The sequence below is a fragment of the Catharus ustulatus genome, chromosome 2, assembly GCF_009819885.2.
Source record: "Catharus ustulatus isolate bCatUst1 chromosome 2, bCatUst1.pri.v2, whole genome shotgun sequence".
NCBI lineage: Eukaryota > Metazoa > Chordata > Aves > Passeriformes > Turdidae > Catharus > Catharus ustulatus.
In genome coordinates, this window is record NC_046222.1 from 70,033,121 (window position 1) to 70,053,868 (window position 20,748).

The following is a 20,748-nucleotide window of genomic DNA, read 5'->3' on the forward strand; positions in this document are numbered from 1 at the left end:
GCTTTTTCAGCCTAGAAAAGAGAAGACTTAGGGATGACTTAATTGCTGCCTTCCAGTACCTGAAGGAGCCTACAAGAAAGGTGGAGAGTGACTCTTTATATGGTCATGTAGTGACAGGACAAGGGGTAATGGTTACAAAGCAAAACAGAATAGGTTCTTTCTCCCTTCAAAGTCCATTTGTTACTGCACCCTCTTCCAGTCCATAAAGTAACAGCATTAGTATTCTGGTTTAATACAACAATACAATATCTCTAGATGGAAAGGGACTCTTAAGGCTTCTAAAACAAAAATAAATCATGTGATGAAGCGCATGATCAGATGCTCCTTGAACTGTTACCACTTCCCTGGGAGCCTGTTGGAGCAACTTAACACTCTTCTGCTGAAGAACCTTTTTCTAATAGCCAATCTGAACTTCCCCTGACTTCATTCCATTTCATTGGGTCCTGTCACTGGTCACCAGATAGATGAGATCACCACCTCCCCCTGTGCTGCTCCCCTCCAGGAAGCTGTGGACTGTGATGAGGTCATCCCTCAGCCTTCTTTTCTGTAGGATGAGCAAGCCCAGTGACCTCAGCTGCTCTCCTTGTACATTTTTCCTTAAAAACCTTTCACCACCTTGGATGGCCTCCTCTGGCCACACTCCAACAGTGAGATGTCCTTATATTGTGGATCCCAAAACTGCATACAATACTCAAGGTGAGGCTATACCAGCACAGAGCAGAGAGGGACAATCAATCACCTGTTGATGGGCTGATGATGTTGTGCCTCGTGCACCCCAGGGCATGGTTGGCCCTTTGCTGCCTGGGTACTGATGACTCATATTCACCTTGCCAGCAAGCCAAACCCCCATATCAAGATTGGCAATCTAGGTTAATATTAAAAGCTTATCTAAATTGCCTTGCTGCTCCTCTGATAGCAGGATTTTTTACTGCTATTTTCTTTCCCAACCATATTACTTGAATGAATTGATTTTAAACTTAAGGACAGCAGGTTGTGTTAAACAACTCTGTTCAGATGCAATGTTTGATATGGGAAGTTCCTCAAACCTTACAGATATCTGAGAATAACATAGGGATGCTGTACTGCTTTTACTGTGTGTTCTCCACGTGCATCTGTTACTGACTAGTGCCAGGAAACAAAACATTAGACTATATAATGTGCATTTTTCTTCTTTCACTCCCTGCTTTTAGACTTTCCTTCCTTCTCTGCCTGATTCTCCTTTCTTTTCTGCCTGATTCTTTATTCTTTCATCTTGCCTTTTTCCTCATTTTACTAATACTACTTGCTTTAACTTTGTATCTCTATAGTAGCACTCAGAATGCACTGAAAAAGTTGTTACCACTCAGAGCACTGAAACAGACAACGCTAACTGCATTTTCCTGAAGGAGTTTTATTAAATTTATCTTCATATGTCATCCATATACTTGTAGAAATATTTGGGTAACCTTACTAAAGTATTTCTTTGTTATTGGTAATTCTCCAATAGTTCTGTACTACCTTTTCTGCCATGGTAAGAGTCCCACGTGATCCTTTTCTTGAGTATTGGAAAGAAAGAAAGAAAAAAAAACTTTATGATTTTTTTTTTTAATATTAAGAGAAAACAGAAAATAAGAACTTGGATTTCTCATTATATACTTAGCTATACTTGACTATATTATAACAACAACAAAAGCAGATTTCTTGGATTCTCAACAAGTGCAATGAAAGTCAAAACTCTAAGCTGAGGGCGCATCTTTGCATTTTCTGGTTTTAAAGAATTTCCTGTTTTATTGAACCCAGTCTCTGCTACATGGGAGTATGTTGTTTTAATTGGATAGGGGCAGGTGAATTTTAGTCTTATATCACATTTGTTCTTTTTTTTGTTTCCCTTTAGCATAGAGTTCCTATACTGTCTTGTGCAGCATTACTAACCAAAATGTCTTAAACTACAGTCTGAGTTTAGAGATGCTGTAACATTTATGCTGTCCTAGATGAAAGTTTTGATGAACTCTCCAGTGCAAATATTAAGGTCTATCTATCATTTGCTGCAACTTCAGCTCTTTGCAGCATTTTTACTGTTTCTTCAGCAGCTGTAGAATACAGCATTTCAAGTACAGTATCTAAAACCAGTGCAATTCACGTAAGTTGCCTTCACTCAAAACAACCAAATAAATGATGGCAAACACATATTCTTAATTTTATGTTGAGCCATGTGATTATTGCTTGATTAACAATTTTCATTTACCTTGGAAACAACTGCTGTTCTGATCATGTCACTATGGTTCTGAACAACATTTACGTTCCAAATGCACAGAAGGGGTACATAGAAAATGAAAGCAGAGATGACTGATGTGGGAGAAATATAAAAACATTTTGTCAACATACAAAAATTGAATTAGAGAGGTCTAAAGGTCAGGTACGGATGAAGACAGCAGCAGATTTGATAGTAAAGAAGGGTTTCTGTAAGTACCTTGGAAGCAAGTGCAAAAGTTTTGAAAGATTTTGTGCACTGCCCAAAAAAGTCAATTTCCATGTCCATCCGAAAAAGAAAGGTGTAGGTACCTATAGACTTATTTGCCTCACCAAGACCAGGAAGCAAATTTCCCTGGAAGACACATGCTGGATCACTAAAAAGTGAGGATTATAAAATCTGGAACATGCTAACCAGAAAGGAATGTCCACAAGAGATGATATTTAAAAACTAGCTGTGTATGGTCTAACCTTGCAGTTGATCCTGCTTTGAGCCAGGAGAGTTGAATCTGTAATTTCTAAGATTGTAATGACTACAGTAAAATAAACAGTTCACTGTGCTTGTCCAGTCACACCTGTCTAAACCAACATAGAATAAACACTATTAAAACTTTACCAGTTATTTGAGAATCAGACTTTTGACTGCAGACCACAAAGAAGTAGAGAATTATCTGTAAAGGTGTCTAAAAGTTTATTAGAAAATATAAATAAGATTATGGATATTATTTCATGGTTAGTCTTCTTATTAGGGCATGTTTCCAGCTCAGGAAGGATCTATATATAATGTGGAATTGAAATGACAAATATGAAATTAAATTTACTACTAAAAAGTGCATATGCAAATATGAACAGCTGTATTAAAAACAGTAGGGGAACTGATATAAAATAATTTTAAAACCCCCATGATTAAAATATTTCCACGAAGGTCTTGTCGGGTTTTACTTCTTAGCTTTACTTTACTTTGGACAATAACTTTGACCCTGCAGTCTTGTATACCGCATCTTTTCATCTTTTACTTACTGTTATAGGAGTTAGAATATAGACTATCCAGCTTCTTTGTGTAGCAGGAATAGTCTCTGTGTCAATATTCACTCAGGAAACTGTAAAGTCCAAGTTTCCAAGATGCCCTTAAAATATTCCTCTGCACCAGGAAGTTAATTTATAAGTTCCGAAATGCACTGGCTCTTTTCCTGACTTCCTGCTGGGGAACCATAATCCTGCTCTGAATTTAGTATCTCACCAGAGAAATCAGGACATAAGCAGGGAATAGATTACCCTTGGTTTGCAACCTTATGCAGAGTTCAGATGCAAAAATACTTGCTCACCTGGAAATTCTGAATTATTCTCTGTATTTTAATCTAAACTCTAGGACCATATTTTAATTTTCATGAATTAAACGTAAACCTATTTCTGAGACAAAGATCTCAATGAAAAATAACTATTTTGCTGCCCAAAATCAAGTATAGTTTTATAAATACCAGCTGCTTTAATACCAGACAATCTTATAGCATTTTAGAAATTTTAATGTAATTATAATTTTTATCCAAATAATTGTAATTAAGAGTAAAAAAAGAAATCTTTTAGCTCATTGAAAGGCAAAGGCTATAGGAAGAAAGTATTCAGTATTCTACTGTAAGTGTCTGAGAGACTCTGTATAACAGACTTATCAGAGGATCAGGATCTTAAGCTAGAAATGATACTGTGTTCAGTGTAGCTATCCCATTTCAGAAATTTCCACTCTCTTCACATAAGAATAGCATCACAGCAGGAAGAATTGTCAGTGACACTCACCATCAGTTTGCTAGTTGAGTGCTACTTGAACTTTTGAAATCTGTACAAAAAACTCTTACTTTCAAAGCCGCAATCTTCAAACCCACCTTTTTCAGCCACTTACATTTGTGTTTAAAGCAAGAGGAAAGAATCATAACAGGCAACAGGAACCACTGATCTAAGAAATACACATACCCAAAAGATTTACTTCTGCAATTTCAGTACTTTATGACTATCTCCTACCTATGTGCAGGTATCTTGCGATCCCCAGCAATCAGGATAACATCACAGAGCTGCTGCTGCTTCAAGTAGCTCTCCATTTTCCTGAAGGTTTGCTCTGCATGGTGAACAGCCTGGTAGAATTCCTCAGAGCTACACGAATCCATGTCACAGTGGGGTGGCAAGGGGTGGCTGGCTCCTGACAGTCTGTAAACAAGAAGAGGAACTCCATGTTGGTACGATGTGACCAAGTGTTGACTCCATCACAACTTTTAGAATCTGATACAAATAAATCAATGCATCCTTTCTCTGTTCTCATCACTGTAAGTGCAAGACAGAAAAATCTTACTGCATTGGGAAAAAAATGTAAAAAGCAATCCTATCTTTCCAATGACTCTGAGCACCTACTTTAGTTCACTTTCTAAAATTCACATTAATTTTACATCCCTTGGGAAAGAAAAATAAAACTCTAATTGACTTAATTTGTAATGAATTCTGATTATTTTCACAATGAAAAATTAGATACATATTTTTTACCCAAAATACTTCTTAATAAACACTGAATTTATCCTGAAAAATAATGATGTCTATACTTAAAAGGGAAAAAAACCAAAAAAGAAAAATAAACAGGAGAATTTTTTTTCACTATATAGCCATTTATTCCTAGTTTGAAGTTACTCAGTTCAGTGTTACAGTGGAAAATCAAAGTATCAAAGTGTCAGGAAGTACTAGTCCTTGAGGAAACTAGGAAACTACGCTAGAATTTCTAAATAGTTCTCAACACAGATGATACCCTCTTTTACAAATACGTAATGAGATGGATTCAGATGAAAGCCTTAAGATTATATACATGACTTGTAGTGCTGAAAATTAAGGATTTCACAGATAAAGCTGACTTTTTTTTGTCAACTAGATATATACAAAAGAGTTTACATAATCGATAGAAGAGCAATAGATAATCTATCTTAGCCCAGCATATGTAACAGTATTAAAAATTAATTCAAACCAATCTCATTTTATACATTCTATTGAACTATAAATATTAAGGAGCACATAAGAAATGTTTTTTATTTACAGTAATACTACAACAGTTTCCTGACTTAAGGTTTGAATTCAGTAGATATTACATTCAGAAAAATTATATGGAAAGATGTTTAAGAAAATGCAGTCTATCTTCCTGGTGCTGGGAAAAAAAATTCAAAAATTCAATTTATGATTTGAAAATTGCACAAACATGTAATTCTTAAAAATCAGAATGAAATGCATTTATAAAATAAAAATAATAACCAAAAAGACCCAAACCAAATTCTTGTGATATGCTAGCAATTTGTTTTTGAATTATCTTTTTTCCAAAAGTGTTCCACATAGTCTCCTACAGTCACTGTACAGGGCTCAGCATGTTTAAGGAGGAAGGGCAAATCCATCTTTCTGTCACAGGAATCACCAGGTTTCACAGCAATCCTTTAAAGTAGCTGGAATCCTGCATAATTGAAGGTGACATGCAGATAATTTCACAGGGAGCTAAAGCAGCTACTTCGGTATCTCACTGCCCCGACACCCATTCTGTGCCATGTACAGGAACTAACTTAACAGGATGAGTTATCATTTAAAATTAAGTAACTTCACTTTACTTAAACTTCATCTAAAATAAGTAAATTCACTTTTGCAGAGTAAGTTGGATAGCAAAAAATTATCAGTTGGTTTAAATTAATTGATATTGAGGGTTTTATGCTGCAAAGGTTACAATATGCATGAGCCTGTCTATAGGAAACTGAACTGGAAAAATGTTCTGTTTCTCAGCAGAAACAGTTACAAAATGATGATTTAGAAAGAAACATTTGCTTAATTCTGTTACAGGTAATCTTGTTATATTGTCAAGAACCTTATGCCAGATATTTCTTCCTGGATAAAACAAACACATTCATTCTGTGAGTGACACAATTTGCTTATGTACTTCTATCTAACCTGGACCTCAACCATTAATCAGAAATCCAAGTTTATTTTCACATCTCTCTTTGATCAACTGATGGTTTCTCATAAACTCATTAGAGCTAAGCTCATTAGAATGGGCAGTGGGTAGGTATTTCAGGTTTTCTTTTTCCATTTCTTTTCCATTTCATGTTTACAGCCACACACAGATTTTCACTCTTTCCTGCTAGCCATTTATAAGCAACACTTTCTACCCACTAACTCAGGGATCTGTCATTCTAGCAAGTCAGCAAATGACTGCCCAAAAGCAAGCCACCAAAGACCAAAGCATATTTAAAATATTTATCATTAAAACAACAAGCAATAAGCTTGGTAAAAGACAATAAGTTAATATTTTATTTATTTTCTAAGAAAGCCCAGATAAAAAGCCTGCTTCTTATCCTATTCAGGAGTTATCTCTGTTTCTTTAATGCTCTGTCTGCATAATCAATGCTTTAATATCAGATAGCAACTTGTTAAAGTAGGAATTAGTTAAAGAAAATACTATTTATTACCAATTTCCTTTGTGAAAGGCATACATAGGTACTCAGGGACAACCAGCAATATGGAAAACACAATTTCTCTTTGCATATATTCCTCTTGTTTAGGTGCAAGCAAATCGAACCACAAAAAGAGTGAGAGGTTTTTTGATTGCATTCAACAGTAACTTCAACACAAATTTGACTGAAAATTCCCTAAGTCTTTCAAAACCCTTTTTAGCATTTGTGTACTTCAAAATCCTGTAATCAGTGAACTGGACAGACTCCAGGTGGACTTTTTCAATAATCTTCCTCAGCTGGCAAGTGCAAGGGCTGAACTCAGTGTGGAAATTTCAAACATTTGGGAGTTGTCCAGCCTAAAACACTTTAAACGACTTAGTTAATAGTGCAGAAACAAGAAAATCAAACCTTTCTCAAGATTACAGCAATGCTATGAAGGGTGACTAGAGCATGAAAATACTAAAAGGCTCACAAAAATTATCAACATTGCAAATAACCAATAATCTTGAACTTTTCTTTTTTTTTGAAATGGCAAACCAGAATGCATATTGCATTAAAAAAAAAAAGGAAAAAAAAAGAAAAAATCCTCAGCAAATCCATAGTAAATATGTACAGACTATTTTTCAGTGCTAAGAACAGCATCTTGCTCTTATAAGAGAAATTATTACAGAGCCTGAAGGTGTAGAGAAAAACCCAGTCTTTGAGACATCACAAATCTTAAAATAGTGTAAACAGAAATAAAAACCTAGATAATTGAAAACATCTGACTCCAAAATTACCCTTTTCTACTACAAAAAAGACACTGATTTGAGGAATACAGAAATGAAAACCTTTAGCTTACAGCAATGTTGTCAAGGAGTTACAGAGAAACTGCCAGGGGAAAAGTGACTTCACACAGAGAATCAGCTACCTGTATCTTTCTTTTTAAGCAATTAGTAAAATCAGTAGGTAAACCATATCCGGAACAAAAGAATAAAAAATAAGTACTTTGAAATAGAGAATTCACAGGACTTGAAACTATATTATATTACTTTGTATAAAAAGTGGCCTAGATTTAGAAATGTTTCCATTCTGGAAATTATATTTATAGAAGTGCAGAAAACAACAGATTCATATCACTGCGTATAGCAGAAAATTTTACAGAGTACTTTGGTATTTTAAATACTCAATTTGAATACATTTATTCTTAATTCCATTGAAGGCCCTGGCCCCAATTAAAGAACTCTTTAACCAGAAAATGTCACATGATTTCATCATTACTGGTATATCAAATCCTGTTTTATTTAATTGTTTTTTTCAGTTTTTTTCTTATGCAGGATTCATCATGCAAAGTTATCCAAAACTTGTTCACTTTAATTTAGTGCATATTATGGGGTACATATCCAAAATACATAGTCAAGAAACAAAATATATCTAGTTTTTCAGTGAAAGAAACATTGCTTTGCTATTTATAAATTACAAAACCAGAAGTATTCCATATGTAAGAGTGAAAAAAATCTTCACACAATTCATTCTCTAAAAATTACTTATTGAATGCTTAGAAATCAATAGCCTGTGGAATTGCACGGTCCTAAGATGGACTGTCAGAAGTCATGGCTCTCATTAGTGATCACATGCAAAAATCATTTTCTTACTGCAACAGCAAGACTAAAGTTATGTTTGTAAAAATAAACTATACTTCTGATTCTGCTACCAGCAATCACATCTGCAGCTACAGGCTCTGCCCAGAGTTTCAGCAGGTAGAAATGCCAGATAAAAAAATAATCAGAATATCAAATAGGACTTTTTAATTTTACCAGATTCACTTAAAGATGCATTGTTGCTGTCAAAAAAGTTGTTAGTGACTTTTGCTCAAATTATGCAAAATTCTCCAAAGCTTACTTTTTGTAAAGAGCAAGTCTGTGGAACTGACTTCACTTAGTTTCACATATGACAATTGATTCAATTTGGTCTTTTGTGATCAGTTTTGTATTTTGGAGGAGGTTTTTGTTTGCTCTTTGTGTATTTTTGCTTTGTTTTAATTCAAAATTTCAGATCTCATTTTAACAGCTTTAGAAGCACCTAATGTGTGACTCAAGAGATCACTCAAAAATCACCATCACAGGCAAAAAACAGTCGACATGGTGAAATTAATTTAATTTGCTAGCAATCAAAAGAAGAGGATAATGAAAAATAAAATAGGTATCTTAATAATTCTCTTTTTCTAGGCTCAACTTTACTCACAATTTCTCTACCTTTTCCCTCTCAGAAGCACAGGGAGATGGGGAACAGGGGTTGTAGCAAGTTTATCACACTTTGCCACTCCTTACTCCTCTGGGGGAGGACTCCTTACACTCTTGTCCTGCTCCAGTGTGGGTCTCTTCCACAGGGTGCAGCCCTTTGAGAACTTTCAGGATGCGACCCCCAGGACCACAAGTCCTACCAGGAAATCTGCTCCAGTGTGGGCTCTTCTCTCCATGCATCCACAAGTCCTGCCAGGTATCTGCTCCCGCATGGGCTTGCCACATTGTCACAGCCTCCTTCAGGCATCCACCTGCTCCAGCCTGAGGTCCTCCATGGGCAGCAGGTGGATCTCTGCTGCTTCATGAGCCTCCATGGCTGCAGGGGCACAGCTGGCTCACCACGGTCTGCACCACAGGCTGCAGGGGAATCTCAGGTCCAACACCTGGAGCACCTTCTCCCACAACTGCACTGACCTTGGCATCTACCGGGCTGTTTCTCTCACATATTCTCACTTTTTATTTTTTCCTGAAAATACAAAATCTCTAAATCATAACTAAAAAAATGTTAAATATTAATAAAAACTAAAGTAATTTTTTTTTCCTAACTGATAGCCAAGCTGCCTGATAGGATCTAAGACACTGAATATTTTGTTCTGTTTTCTTGCATTCTGCACAATATCCACCAAACAAAGAAGTATTTTTAAAATACAGTAAATTCACGAATACAAGCCGCACTGACTATAAGCCGCATCTCTGGGTGTTGGCAAATATTTTGGTTTTTGTCCATAGATAAGCCGCACACGAATATAAGCCGCTCTGTCGTTCGCAGCGAGGACCCGCGTGCAATTATTAACAGAACGGCGGGAGGGCGGGGTTTACTGGCTGAGCTAAGGCTGTGCAGGCTCGGCCCGCTAGGGGCCGCTGACGGGGCCAGGTGGTCCAGCACGGTGCTGCAGCTCGGGGCCGGCCGCCGCTGCCCCTGGGCTCGGTCACCCCGGGTCGGCGCTGCCCTGCGGTGGCAGGCAGGGACGGAGCTTCCCCTGCTCCTACGGCAGCGGCGGCGGGCGGGGACGGAGTTCCCCGCTCCTGCCGCGGCGGCGGCGGGCGGGGACAAAGCACCCCGTCGGCTCCCCGAGCCGCGGCAATGGCTGCGTCGGCTCCCCGGGCCACAGCAATGGCGGCGCGCGCTTCCCCCCCCCTCCCCGGGCCGCAGCAATGGCGGCGCCGGCTTCCCCCCCCCCTCCCCGGGCCGCAGCAATGGCGGCGCCGGCTTCCCCCCCCCCTCCCCGGGCCGCAGCAATGGCGGCGCCGGCTTCCCCCCCCTCCCCGGGCCGCGGTAGGGGCGGCCCGGGTCCCCCCTCTCCTCCCCGGGCCGCGGTAGGGGCGGCCCGGGTCCCCCCCCCCCCTCCCCCGGCCGCGGTAGGGCCGGCCCGGGTCCCCCCCTCTCCTCCCCGAGCTGCAGCAATGGCGGCGCCGGGCCCCCCCCCCGTCTCTCCCCTGGGCTGTGGCAGAGGAGGAAAGAGAGCTCTCCCGCCTCTCTCCCCGCCCCCCGTTCTGCCTACACGGAGCCAGGCTCCACCCGCGGTGCAACAAAGTAGCGATTTGTAATAATCGCAAAATGCCGACTTTGCAGCTGCTCGGCTCAGCACTCTGGCAGGCACTTCTGAGGTTGTATTAGCCGCTCCTGATTATTAGCCGCATTTCCGGTTTAGGAGCAAAATCTTAGTCAAATTGGTGCGGCTTGTATTCGTGAAATTACTGTACTTTCCCAAATCTACTCATTGTTTCTTGCAGTGTCTTTGAAATGTAACTAAGATCTCACAGTGTTTCTCTCATTATGTAAAAATACAACAATTTACTGTAGTGTAGCACAGCAGAAAATTCATACCTAAAATCACTCATGCTCATTTCAACACAAAGATGATCATTTTATAAAGTTATTTCAAGTTCCAAGCATTTCCTAAAATCCAGAGAAAACTGTTGAAGGAAAGTTGATTTTTTAAGGTTCATCACACTGGTTGTGCCAGGCACCTGACAGTTGTAGTAATAATGACAGCACTACAAACCTCCATCACAAGTTAGCAGCCATTACACTTCCTTGACAAATTACACTTTCTGCCCCCACACCATATCTTCAATCTATTCTAGCTCAAAATAGTCTGATATACAACAGAAAAAGATGCTGGCTGGACTGCACTCTCCCACACAGAGCTAATGTTGCATCCACTGCTTTTTCAGCTTTGCATGCCCAAACAGAGGGAGCAGTTTGTTCCCGCTGTTCCTGGAAAACCGATGATTAACTTGAACAGAGTTCTCCTAGCTACCCATAGTCATATTTTAATGACACATACTGATATATTTTACACATTCACATTGCTGACAGAACTTTTTATAATATTGGATCTTGCTGTATGAATTTATTTTTTCTATCTGGAGAATACAGGCAACAAAAAGCCTACAAGTATAAAACCCCTGAAAACAGATACCAGGTGGATATAAACCTACACTTATTGAAAAGTTATATGTCTGTACTACTAATGGGGATATTTACCTTCCAATATTTGCATTTTGAGAGGGAAAATGAAAGATAGCCCGGGCAGAAATGATACCATTACAAAAAAAACCCATCCATTTTATATAACCCTCCCAGCTGAAAAAGTTTTTAGCAACTGTTTTGCTCATGCTATGCAAAATTCCCTGAAGCATGCTTTTACTAAAATGCAAGTTAAGTCAAATGCAAGTTGCTTCCTGAAAGAAGGCAACCTGCTCTTCCTGAAAACACAATACAGAAAAAACGTCACAGGAAACCTAATTTTTGAAATACATGCACTTTTGGAGAACAACCAAGAAGCACAATCACCATTTCTTAAGTTGCTGACAGCAATATTTCTCTATTTCTAGCTCAAGACTCAAGTGAACCTACTTCATCAGAGTACAACCCAGCTTCTCTGCTCTCCTTCCTTCTTCCCTTTTATTATCATAGCAGTAGACAAAATTCCTGCTGAAATGTTGCTTTAGATCATGAATAAGCTTCTTTTAGAAGTGAATAAGGTTCCTTCTTTAGATAAGCATTCTTTCTCCATTCTTCCCCAATCCCATCAAAATCATTGCCCTCATTCACCATGTTCACTTAATTAATATTGTACCTGTGAATTGAAATAATAAAATAAGTGAAACTCTACCACTGTAAAAATGAAATCCTTTGTATTTGTGAGACTGCTTGCTTATCATTTAAAAAAACAAAAACAAAAACAAAAATAAAAACAAAAACCAACACACCAAAAAAATCCCCCAAAAAACCCCAAACAAACACCCCCCCCCCCCCCATTTGGTTAATTTTCTTCCAGGTGTCTACGCAAATGGTCTCTATGCAGGCTCTCTATGGCAAATGAATACATAAAACAGGAAAGTTTCCTGCATTTATCACAAATATCACACATTCACATGCATTCACAGTCCATTCATATTTTAATTACCCAGTTGGTAATACAATGGGGATACACCAGCACCATTATGAAGACAGACTGACATAATAAAGCTTTTTTAATACTCTGGTTAAATATTTTCTAGCATTTTATGACTCCCCATTTCCACCAACCAAAAGTTGAATGAAAAGGATTATTATGACTCAGAAGTTCAAAACTTAATTTAACCAAACATCAACTTGCCTACAGAAGTGGAAGTCCTCCCAGTGGGAGTTATCACCTGGGAAGTCTGAGACGAAGAGTAGAGAGTGTTGTACAGGAGGCTAATATTACTGGCAGAGCAGTTAAATGTAAGAGTTTGGAGATGTACTTCTCTGCCTTCTTGCAGATGTGAAATGCTCACAGTGACTATTAATTCCTCTGCCTGACAATCAGAGGAAGAAAACCAAGCAGTAGATGTCATAGTGAAAATGAGAGAAATTCCTTTTCCTTTCTTAATAGCTCAAGAAATTCACGGAAATGTATTGCATACCATTGTGCACTACCAGCCGACCTCTGCTAGCAAAAACACAGACTTCATGCTCTCACAAAGCACAGAAATTCAGTTTCCTCGACAGCCAGTTGTTAATACATTTTATTCCAAATGACAAACTGCACTGAGCCTTTGTGGTTTACTTAAGTGGTCAAACATAACGCAACAAAGCAATTCTCCTAAATCATTTAAATTTCACCACCCAGCATTTATGCATATACTTCCAAAGAGAATGAGATTTTTACAAACATACACACTAAAGATTGCACATTTAGAAACTGATGAAGCCAACACTACACACAGAAGAGTCTTCTAATATACCATGGAGGAAAACTCCCGTATCTTTCAGGCAGCTCTGGCTATAATACCATTAGCAGCTGATATCAGTAGTATGTAATTCTCCAACAATTTCCACTTTAAAGCTTCATAAAATCAGTGCCAGTGCCACTGGCATAGAAGCTCTCTTCTATCCCTTGCTACTCAGGATAATACAACTTCAGATTATTAAAGAGCAGTGCCGGGTTTACTAGCAAGACACCTAAAATAGAGCTGGTTTTGCTTCCTTCTGTAACAGTGCCCTACTTTCCAAATGGATGGCCTGCATTATGCCTAAGAGAGATGCTTGTGTCATGTGTTAACTGTCTTGTCATGATGAATGGCCATATCTATATGGATAAACAAAGTAAATTAGCTGACACAGTTACTCATTCAGTGTGTGCACAAACACATACAAAGATGTAGATCTCTTTTTTATTAAGAGACGTTTTCTTCCAGCATTTAATTTGTGACATGGTGACTTTTATATAAACAGAAGTTATATATCTGAGTGATGGCAATGGCATTCAAAAAAGGATAAGCAAGTATTTTATGAATATTGAGCTTAGTATACATTTCAATAAAATTTAATTGTGCTACTATATAATGCGCTGATATTTCACAGCATAGGTAGCATGTCAGAGCTTAAAAAACATTATGACTGTGACAGAAATCATGTCAAAGATCACTGGAAGCTGAATTTTTAAAATTCCCGGATTAGAATTCTAGTTAAGTGCTGCTGCTCACTGCACTCGATGAGATGGGAGATCACAAAACACATGTGTGCACACACTGCCCCTCAGTAAACTGCATGAATGATTCAGTCCATGTCCTGTTGAAAGACAAGCTTTTATGGAGCTTGCACAGCATTCAGTGGAAAGCAGAATACAATCTCTTCCTGCTATTTGTTACAGATCTATCAAGTGTCATATATCTTTTGGTGACTCTCACAAATTTCACAGCACCTGTAAATCAGGGAGAAAGATATGTCTGAAATACAGAAATAAATTGTAGGTGATTTCGCCCTGCTGTTTGAAGCGTCAGTACATTTTTTGCTAATCCTGAAAACAGCAATTAAAATTGACAGTTTGTGAATCCTGTCTAAGATGAATTTGATGGTTTCAGTTTCTACACTGCAGGATCACTACAACACTGTGAATTTAACTCACAAGCAATTAAAGTCTACATATTTCATAATCGCTACCACTCATTAACCCAGTACAAACCAAGCTGTGTTCTTCATCCTATGATCAATATGAATAGGTCTAATGAATTTTTCATATGCATGCATGGTAGCACGACCACCTAGACATTAGTATCGCTTTTGTCTACCACAGTATTTTGTAAAACCACTATCTAGAGAGGCTGAAATCAGACAATAAGAGTAGTATGCTAGACTGAATCAAATAAAAAGGTAAGTACACACACATCCACATTAAATACTGCCCTTAATTTGCAAACTTGCAGATATGAAACGTCCAGTCAAAGCCTTGATATTGCATATAGTTACAAAGAGCTACACAGCAGCCTGCAGTATAATTAATGCTTACCTCATAGAACTGAAAAAAGACCAAAATGTTTTTTTTTTCTACATTACTGATTGTGATTTTTTTTTAAAATCCAAAGTGTGACACAAATATAAAAACAAAACCTGGAATTCAAGTTGTTTTGTTTTGTTTTGTTTTCCATTAAAGCAAAGGTATTTTTTGTACCCCTCTGCCTTTTTCTTAATTTTCCTTGAAAGAGGAAGTAGCTGAAATACTTTTACTCTCTCCTTCACAGATTAGCCTGTAAAACCCTAAGTAAGACCTTTCCCTGGAGAAAGAATCAAGAGCAGAGCATTAGTGCTCTGACCACAGAATTAGCTGCACATAGCGCAAAGAAATCTGAGTTTTATGATCAGAAATTTTGCAAATTTTTCTCATATCTTTAAAGAGACACAGATATGAGATAGTCCTGCCTACTAGTCTGACACAGCACAGGTGGAGGTCCTTGCAGAAACACAAATGAAAAAAAAGCAAGATATAAAGAGGGTTTGTTTGTTTGTTTGTTTGTTTGTTTGCTTTTCACCTGCCCTAAATTAGCTAGTTTATGGAGATCCTAGGTGTGATGGCTTTTATGGATCTCCATTTTGTGCTACTTAGCTTTTTGCATTAAACATTTAAGGAACCTGAGAATCTTTTTTCAGCGTGGATACTCATCCTTAGACATTTCAGTACTTAAATTGCAGCAACAATCTCCTTTGGAAGTTGAGCTCCAGTGATGACAAAAGGAATGTCTAGATATCCCAACAACTATGTTTCTACCTACATTCTATAGAATACACACTGGTGTATGTGAAGAGGAGTGTTCAGGAGTATTTTGTAACAACACTTATTACTGCTTATTCTTCCCATTTTTTTCTTAGGCTATTACATCACAGTAATTGTTTTGAGGCCACTACCTTTTTTTCCTACTTTATATTTAGATAAAGAACAAGATAAACAAAGTTGCATGTCATATACATAGAGATAAATCCAATTCACATCTTTTGCATTTCTCTGACTAGACATAAAAGAAATTGCAGAAATTCTCTTACTGTCTCAGGACAGTTTTAAAGCATGGTAGCAACAATTATTTGCTATATTTTACCTTTAATCCATATGGAATATTCATGAACTTGTCAAGTGTTTTAAAAATACCCACTTTTATTATAAAATATGTAATCTCTTAATTTCTCAGTTCTACAGAATTGTAAGCATTCACTTCCAACTAGCTTCAGTGAACCTCACACCATTTCAAAATTAAGAACTACTAACTAGAATAAGATTTCTTTTAATCATGCTCACTATAAACCAGAGAAATTCACACTGTCACTGTTTGCATCTCAAAAAGTGCCTGCCTAGTCAAGTCTCAAGTCTACTTGATTTTTTTCTTGTATGTACTCACTTTTTCTTTCTGAATATGTGCTTTCAAATGTCAAGCTAATTTCTGTGCATATGGACTAATTTGCAGAGCCTCCCATTCCCTGACTATCTGAATCAAACTCTGTCTACACAGAATAGTGTAGCTGTAGCTGTGAATTATAGAACTATTCAAACAGTAGTTAAGACCAGTGATTGACAGGATTTTTTAAAATAACTTCTTTAACTTTGGGAAAAAATAAAATTGTAGTTCAAAGATACTTGAAAAGACAAAAAACTGAAGTTTATATGATTCATTAAAAGAATGAAAAATGCTACATCTTTAAGAATTTCTGCAACCTTTATAAAGCTATCAAACAGCATGAAGATCTGAATGTCAAAGCCAAATTCTGAATAATTTCTCAAACTTCTTAGATCATTCATTAATCAATTAAATGGTTTTATTACAGGTTATTCATTCAACAATTTAAAGTGATATCCATCAGACCCAATATCTCTGGAAACACACATTAAAATGACCACTGATTGTAGAATCTAACTTCATTTAGTTCTGTAATTATATAACCTAATAAAAGAAAAAAAAACAGAAATTGTGTAGTAATATCTTAGAATTATATATCATGAATGTTCTCTTCATCACAATACTAGGTATTAAAATACATTGCATTAATAATATTCTATTATGAAAATGTTACAGTAATTTCATTATTATAAGCCGCACTGATTATAAGCCGCACTTCTGGGTTTCAGCAACTTTTTGGTTTTTTGTCCATACATAAGCCGCACCTGATTATAAGCCGCATGTTACATACAGAGTGTGATCAAAGGTATCAGTTCTATCACCATCTGTTGAGGGTGGGGACAGTGATCCTTATCTCAATGGCAGATAATCTGCTAATGGGCCATCCATTGAAACCAGGCAGGGCATTGTTCTTTATCTTTTCACAACCCATCCTTCCTCCAGCCAGTCATTTTCTGCTAATGGCCCATTGAGTCCCATTGTGTGACTGATAAAATTACTGCATCCCATTGGGAGTTGCTCCAGCCAGGGGGAAGTGCCCAACATTTCTTACCAAGATAAAAACAGAGGTTTTGGGACAATAAGGGAGCCCCTTTCTCCACTGGACTCCAGAGGAAAACCGGATTTCTCCACATCACCACTGGACCTCCAGAGGGAAACTGCACCTTCTGCAGGAATACTGCTCCAACTGAACCACATCTGTCACTGCAAGGGGACTGCAATCACCATTTAATGGGACTGCTACCAACACCCTGCCTGACGGTGTCAGGCTGTACTCTGACTTTGTCAGGGTTTGGAGTTTGTTTCTTTGTAGTACTGTATTTCTATTTTAATTTCCCTAGAAAAGAACTGTTATTGCTAATTCCCATATTTTTGCCTGAAAGCCTCTTGATTTCAAAATTATAATAATTTGGAGAGAGGGGGTTTGCATTGTCCATTTCAAAGAGAAACTCCTGCTTTTCTCAGCAGACACCTGTCCTCCAAACTAAAACAGCAACTTTTCGTTCTTTGTCCATATATAAGCCGCACCTGATTATAAGCCGCACTTTGGGTTCGGGCCAAAATTTTAGTCAAAATGGTGCGGCTTATAATCGTGAAATTACTGTATAATGTTATGAATGTTAAAATGTTATAAAATATAGCATTTGAATATTGTAACTTATTAGTCTTTCTTGAGCAATCTAATATTCAGTAGAAATGGGAAGCTTAATATAAAAATAGAGAACAGAAATATACTTCTAATCAATCTACTTAAAAAATATCTATACCACTGTTTAAGTCTACAGCCAAGATTAGATAGAAAGATAGTTTTTCACTGATTTTTTTGTCATTCTTTGAATGAAATACAAATACAATAGAACACCTCTGAGTGCCTTAATAAACAAATAAAGTACAACAGAAACTTAAATTTATTTTTAAACTAGAAAGAATCTAGGCATTACCAAAATTCAGTAATAAATGACATTTTAAAGACTATTTAAATGAAAGTAATCCTACTTAGACAAATAGAGTTTTAAAAATATATTTAGTAGTGTTTCTTCACATGTCCCAGAAGGTATAGAAAGTCCTTCCTACTGCAAAGAGCATGTTTCTTATGCCTCAGACTTGAGCAGGCTACTACCAATATCCCTCTGGGATTAAACAGCCAAAGATCAAGAAGAATGTAAATCAAGAAGGTAGCACAGTCTTTTAGATTCATATTTAGAATGGGGTTTTTTTACTACATCAGTTGAAATGGAAGTTAGGTGTGTGTGTATATATATATACAGTTTTCACCTGTGTTTTCTAGTACACTTTCAAAATTGTCAAATTAAATTAAATCAAAACAATTTTAAAAATTTAAAACAAATTAAATATCCAAAAAGTGAAAAGCTGTTGCTGCACAAAGATACATATATTTACATTAAGTTTGCTATTTCAACAAATAAAATTCAGCAATCTAAAGAACAGCAATATAGAAGCTCAACTAAGTTTCTTCTTCAATCACTTTAAATCCAGTCAAGCTACAGACGTACTAGTATAATAACAACAATAATGAATTTACTACAATTAATTCACATTGGTGTAACAAAAACAATCTTATTTCATGTCTGACCTCACCATGTTTCATATAGAGCCCAAAGGAATATGCTAGCATAGGGTGGCTCCTTTTAGTCTGTAAGGCTGTTGGGACCACTCACCTCTGTCCTCAAATTTGAATATCTCTAGGGTAATCTCATGTCAGCAAAAAGGACATGGTGGGTTTATCTCATCAGGGTTTGTCACAGTGCACCAAATTTTTGCTACCAGAATATTCCTCCATATCAGAAATCTGAGGGGGAGGGAAGAAGTAAACTAACAGGAAATCCTGTCCTTAGCTTAAAAAATTAAATAAAATTTAAAAGGTAAAATTAAAGAACCAGAACAAAACCCCCAACTAGAAGTAACTGATCACATCTGAAACATTTTAAATAGCTCTATGATTTTTACAGACTGTCTAGTCCTGTGAACTGCCCTGGTAAGTTCACTATTTATTCAATTCAACAGCTAATGTTCATTAGCTATAGAAAGCATTATCTCCTGCCATATCCATTTATTTACTTGAGATTATTTTGCTGAAAAGCCATTTCCAGTCATGAATGAATGTTGCCATATTTTTGGCAGCTGTAAGACAAAAGAGAAGGCATTAATGCTGTAATTACTAGCCTACCTCTAAGAATGATTATAGATATGACAATTTTTCACTATTTGAAACTGATGCCTGGGATGAGTAGTTTACAAAATGCATAGTTAAAGAGCCCTAATGGTGGAATTCATTTCATTTAGTTGTCACTTAAAAATCCAACTTGTATGAAAAGGTTTTATAAGTGGAACACATCAATCATATACATGCTTAAGGGCAGAATGTAACAACTTGGCAATGTTACAGCTTAGTCTCTTGACCAGAGATGACTGTAGGCTATGAGAGCTTTGTTGACAGCTTTCTTTCTGTACCTGAGCAACTTGCATTCACAAACTCAGCAGACAAATCAATCCCTGTAAGCATGACCCACGTTTCATTAGGAGTGCTGTGAAAAAAACACAAAGGTTTCTGCAAATCTTCTTATACTGAAGCAAAGATAAATTGTCTAACACTTCACAACATGCAATATTTGCTTTCAAGAAGAAGTAATGTTAATTGTAATTACTTTACAAAAATTGCTTGATTATGCATTTCTTTCATGTTTTATCAAAAAAACATTGACACTTCCAATTAAAATTCAAGAAACTTCAGTCCACATCAGTAAATTCCCAACTAGACACAGGATTTTTTTTACTTGTTTTCTTTTTTTGTTTTATTTTTGGTTTGGTTTGAGGTGCTTTTTTTTTTTGGTTGTATATTTTCTCTGTAGACTGTGTGATCATAATATAGCAATTAATAATAAATGTTTGTTGAATAATTGCAATCATTGCAAACCATATATAACAAAATTAGGTACAATTGTGTATAAGACTGACTTTTATTAATGAAATACACCTGCTAATTATTTTGATATCTGCCAAGACTTGCTGTGATGGAGAATTCAATTTAAAATATTGATATGTGCATGCCCGTTAATTTTTGGGTTTCTCAGCTGTTGTATTTGGGCATCTGTCAAAGATGCATTATCCTATTGGCAGGCATAGATTTCCAAGATTAATATTTCATTGCAGCTTTTTCAGTGTGCTTGACATGATCTTTTTTTCTCACTGTCAAAAAGAGTGATTCATTCATCCTATAATGATATGAAATCTCTCAATCATAACATGAAATTGCGACAGATTGTAAAATACTAGTCATTCTTTCTGGACAGACCTTTCTGATTTAAAACACCACCACTGACAAGGCATCAAAAGAAGTTATTTCAAAGGTACATATAATGCTGGGGGAAAAAACTCCACAAAACAACAAAAAACAACCCTATGAGTTTCCTTCCAAAACTGTGCTAATTCAAGATTGTTCTACTTGTGTATGTCTGATAGAATTACATCCCTAAAACATCACCAGAACACCTAAACACTGAAAAAGCTTTCAATCATTATACTTGACACTATATAGTACCTCTGTAATAAATTTATTGAAATGACATTTCATTATCACTTTTCTTACTTTCAGAATAGTATGCTAACCTTCCTTAAGTAACTAA

General features: G+C 36.9%; 1 protein-coding gene across 1 annotated transcript in view; it reads right to left on the reverse strand.

Annotated features, from left to right (window-relative positions):
• The window catches only part of KLHL1 (kelch like family member 1), a 183,349-nt gene that overhangs the window by 120,991 nt on the left and 41,610 nt on the right, over nt 1-20,748 (reverse strand). The window contains exon 2 of the mRNA XM_033053069.2: nt 4,243-4,425. Within this exon, the coding sequence (XP_032908960.1) occupies nt 4,243-4,425 (183 nt within the window). The remainder of the gene's footprint in view (nt 1-4,242; nt 4,426-20,748) is intronic.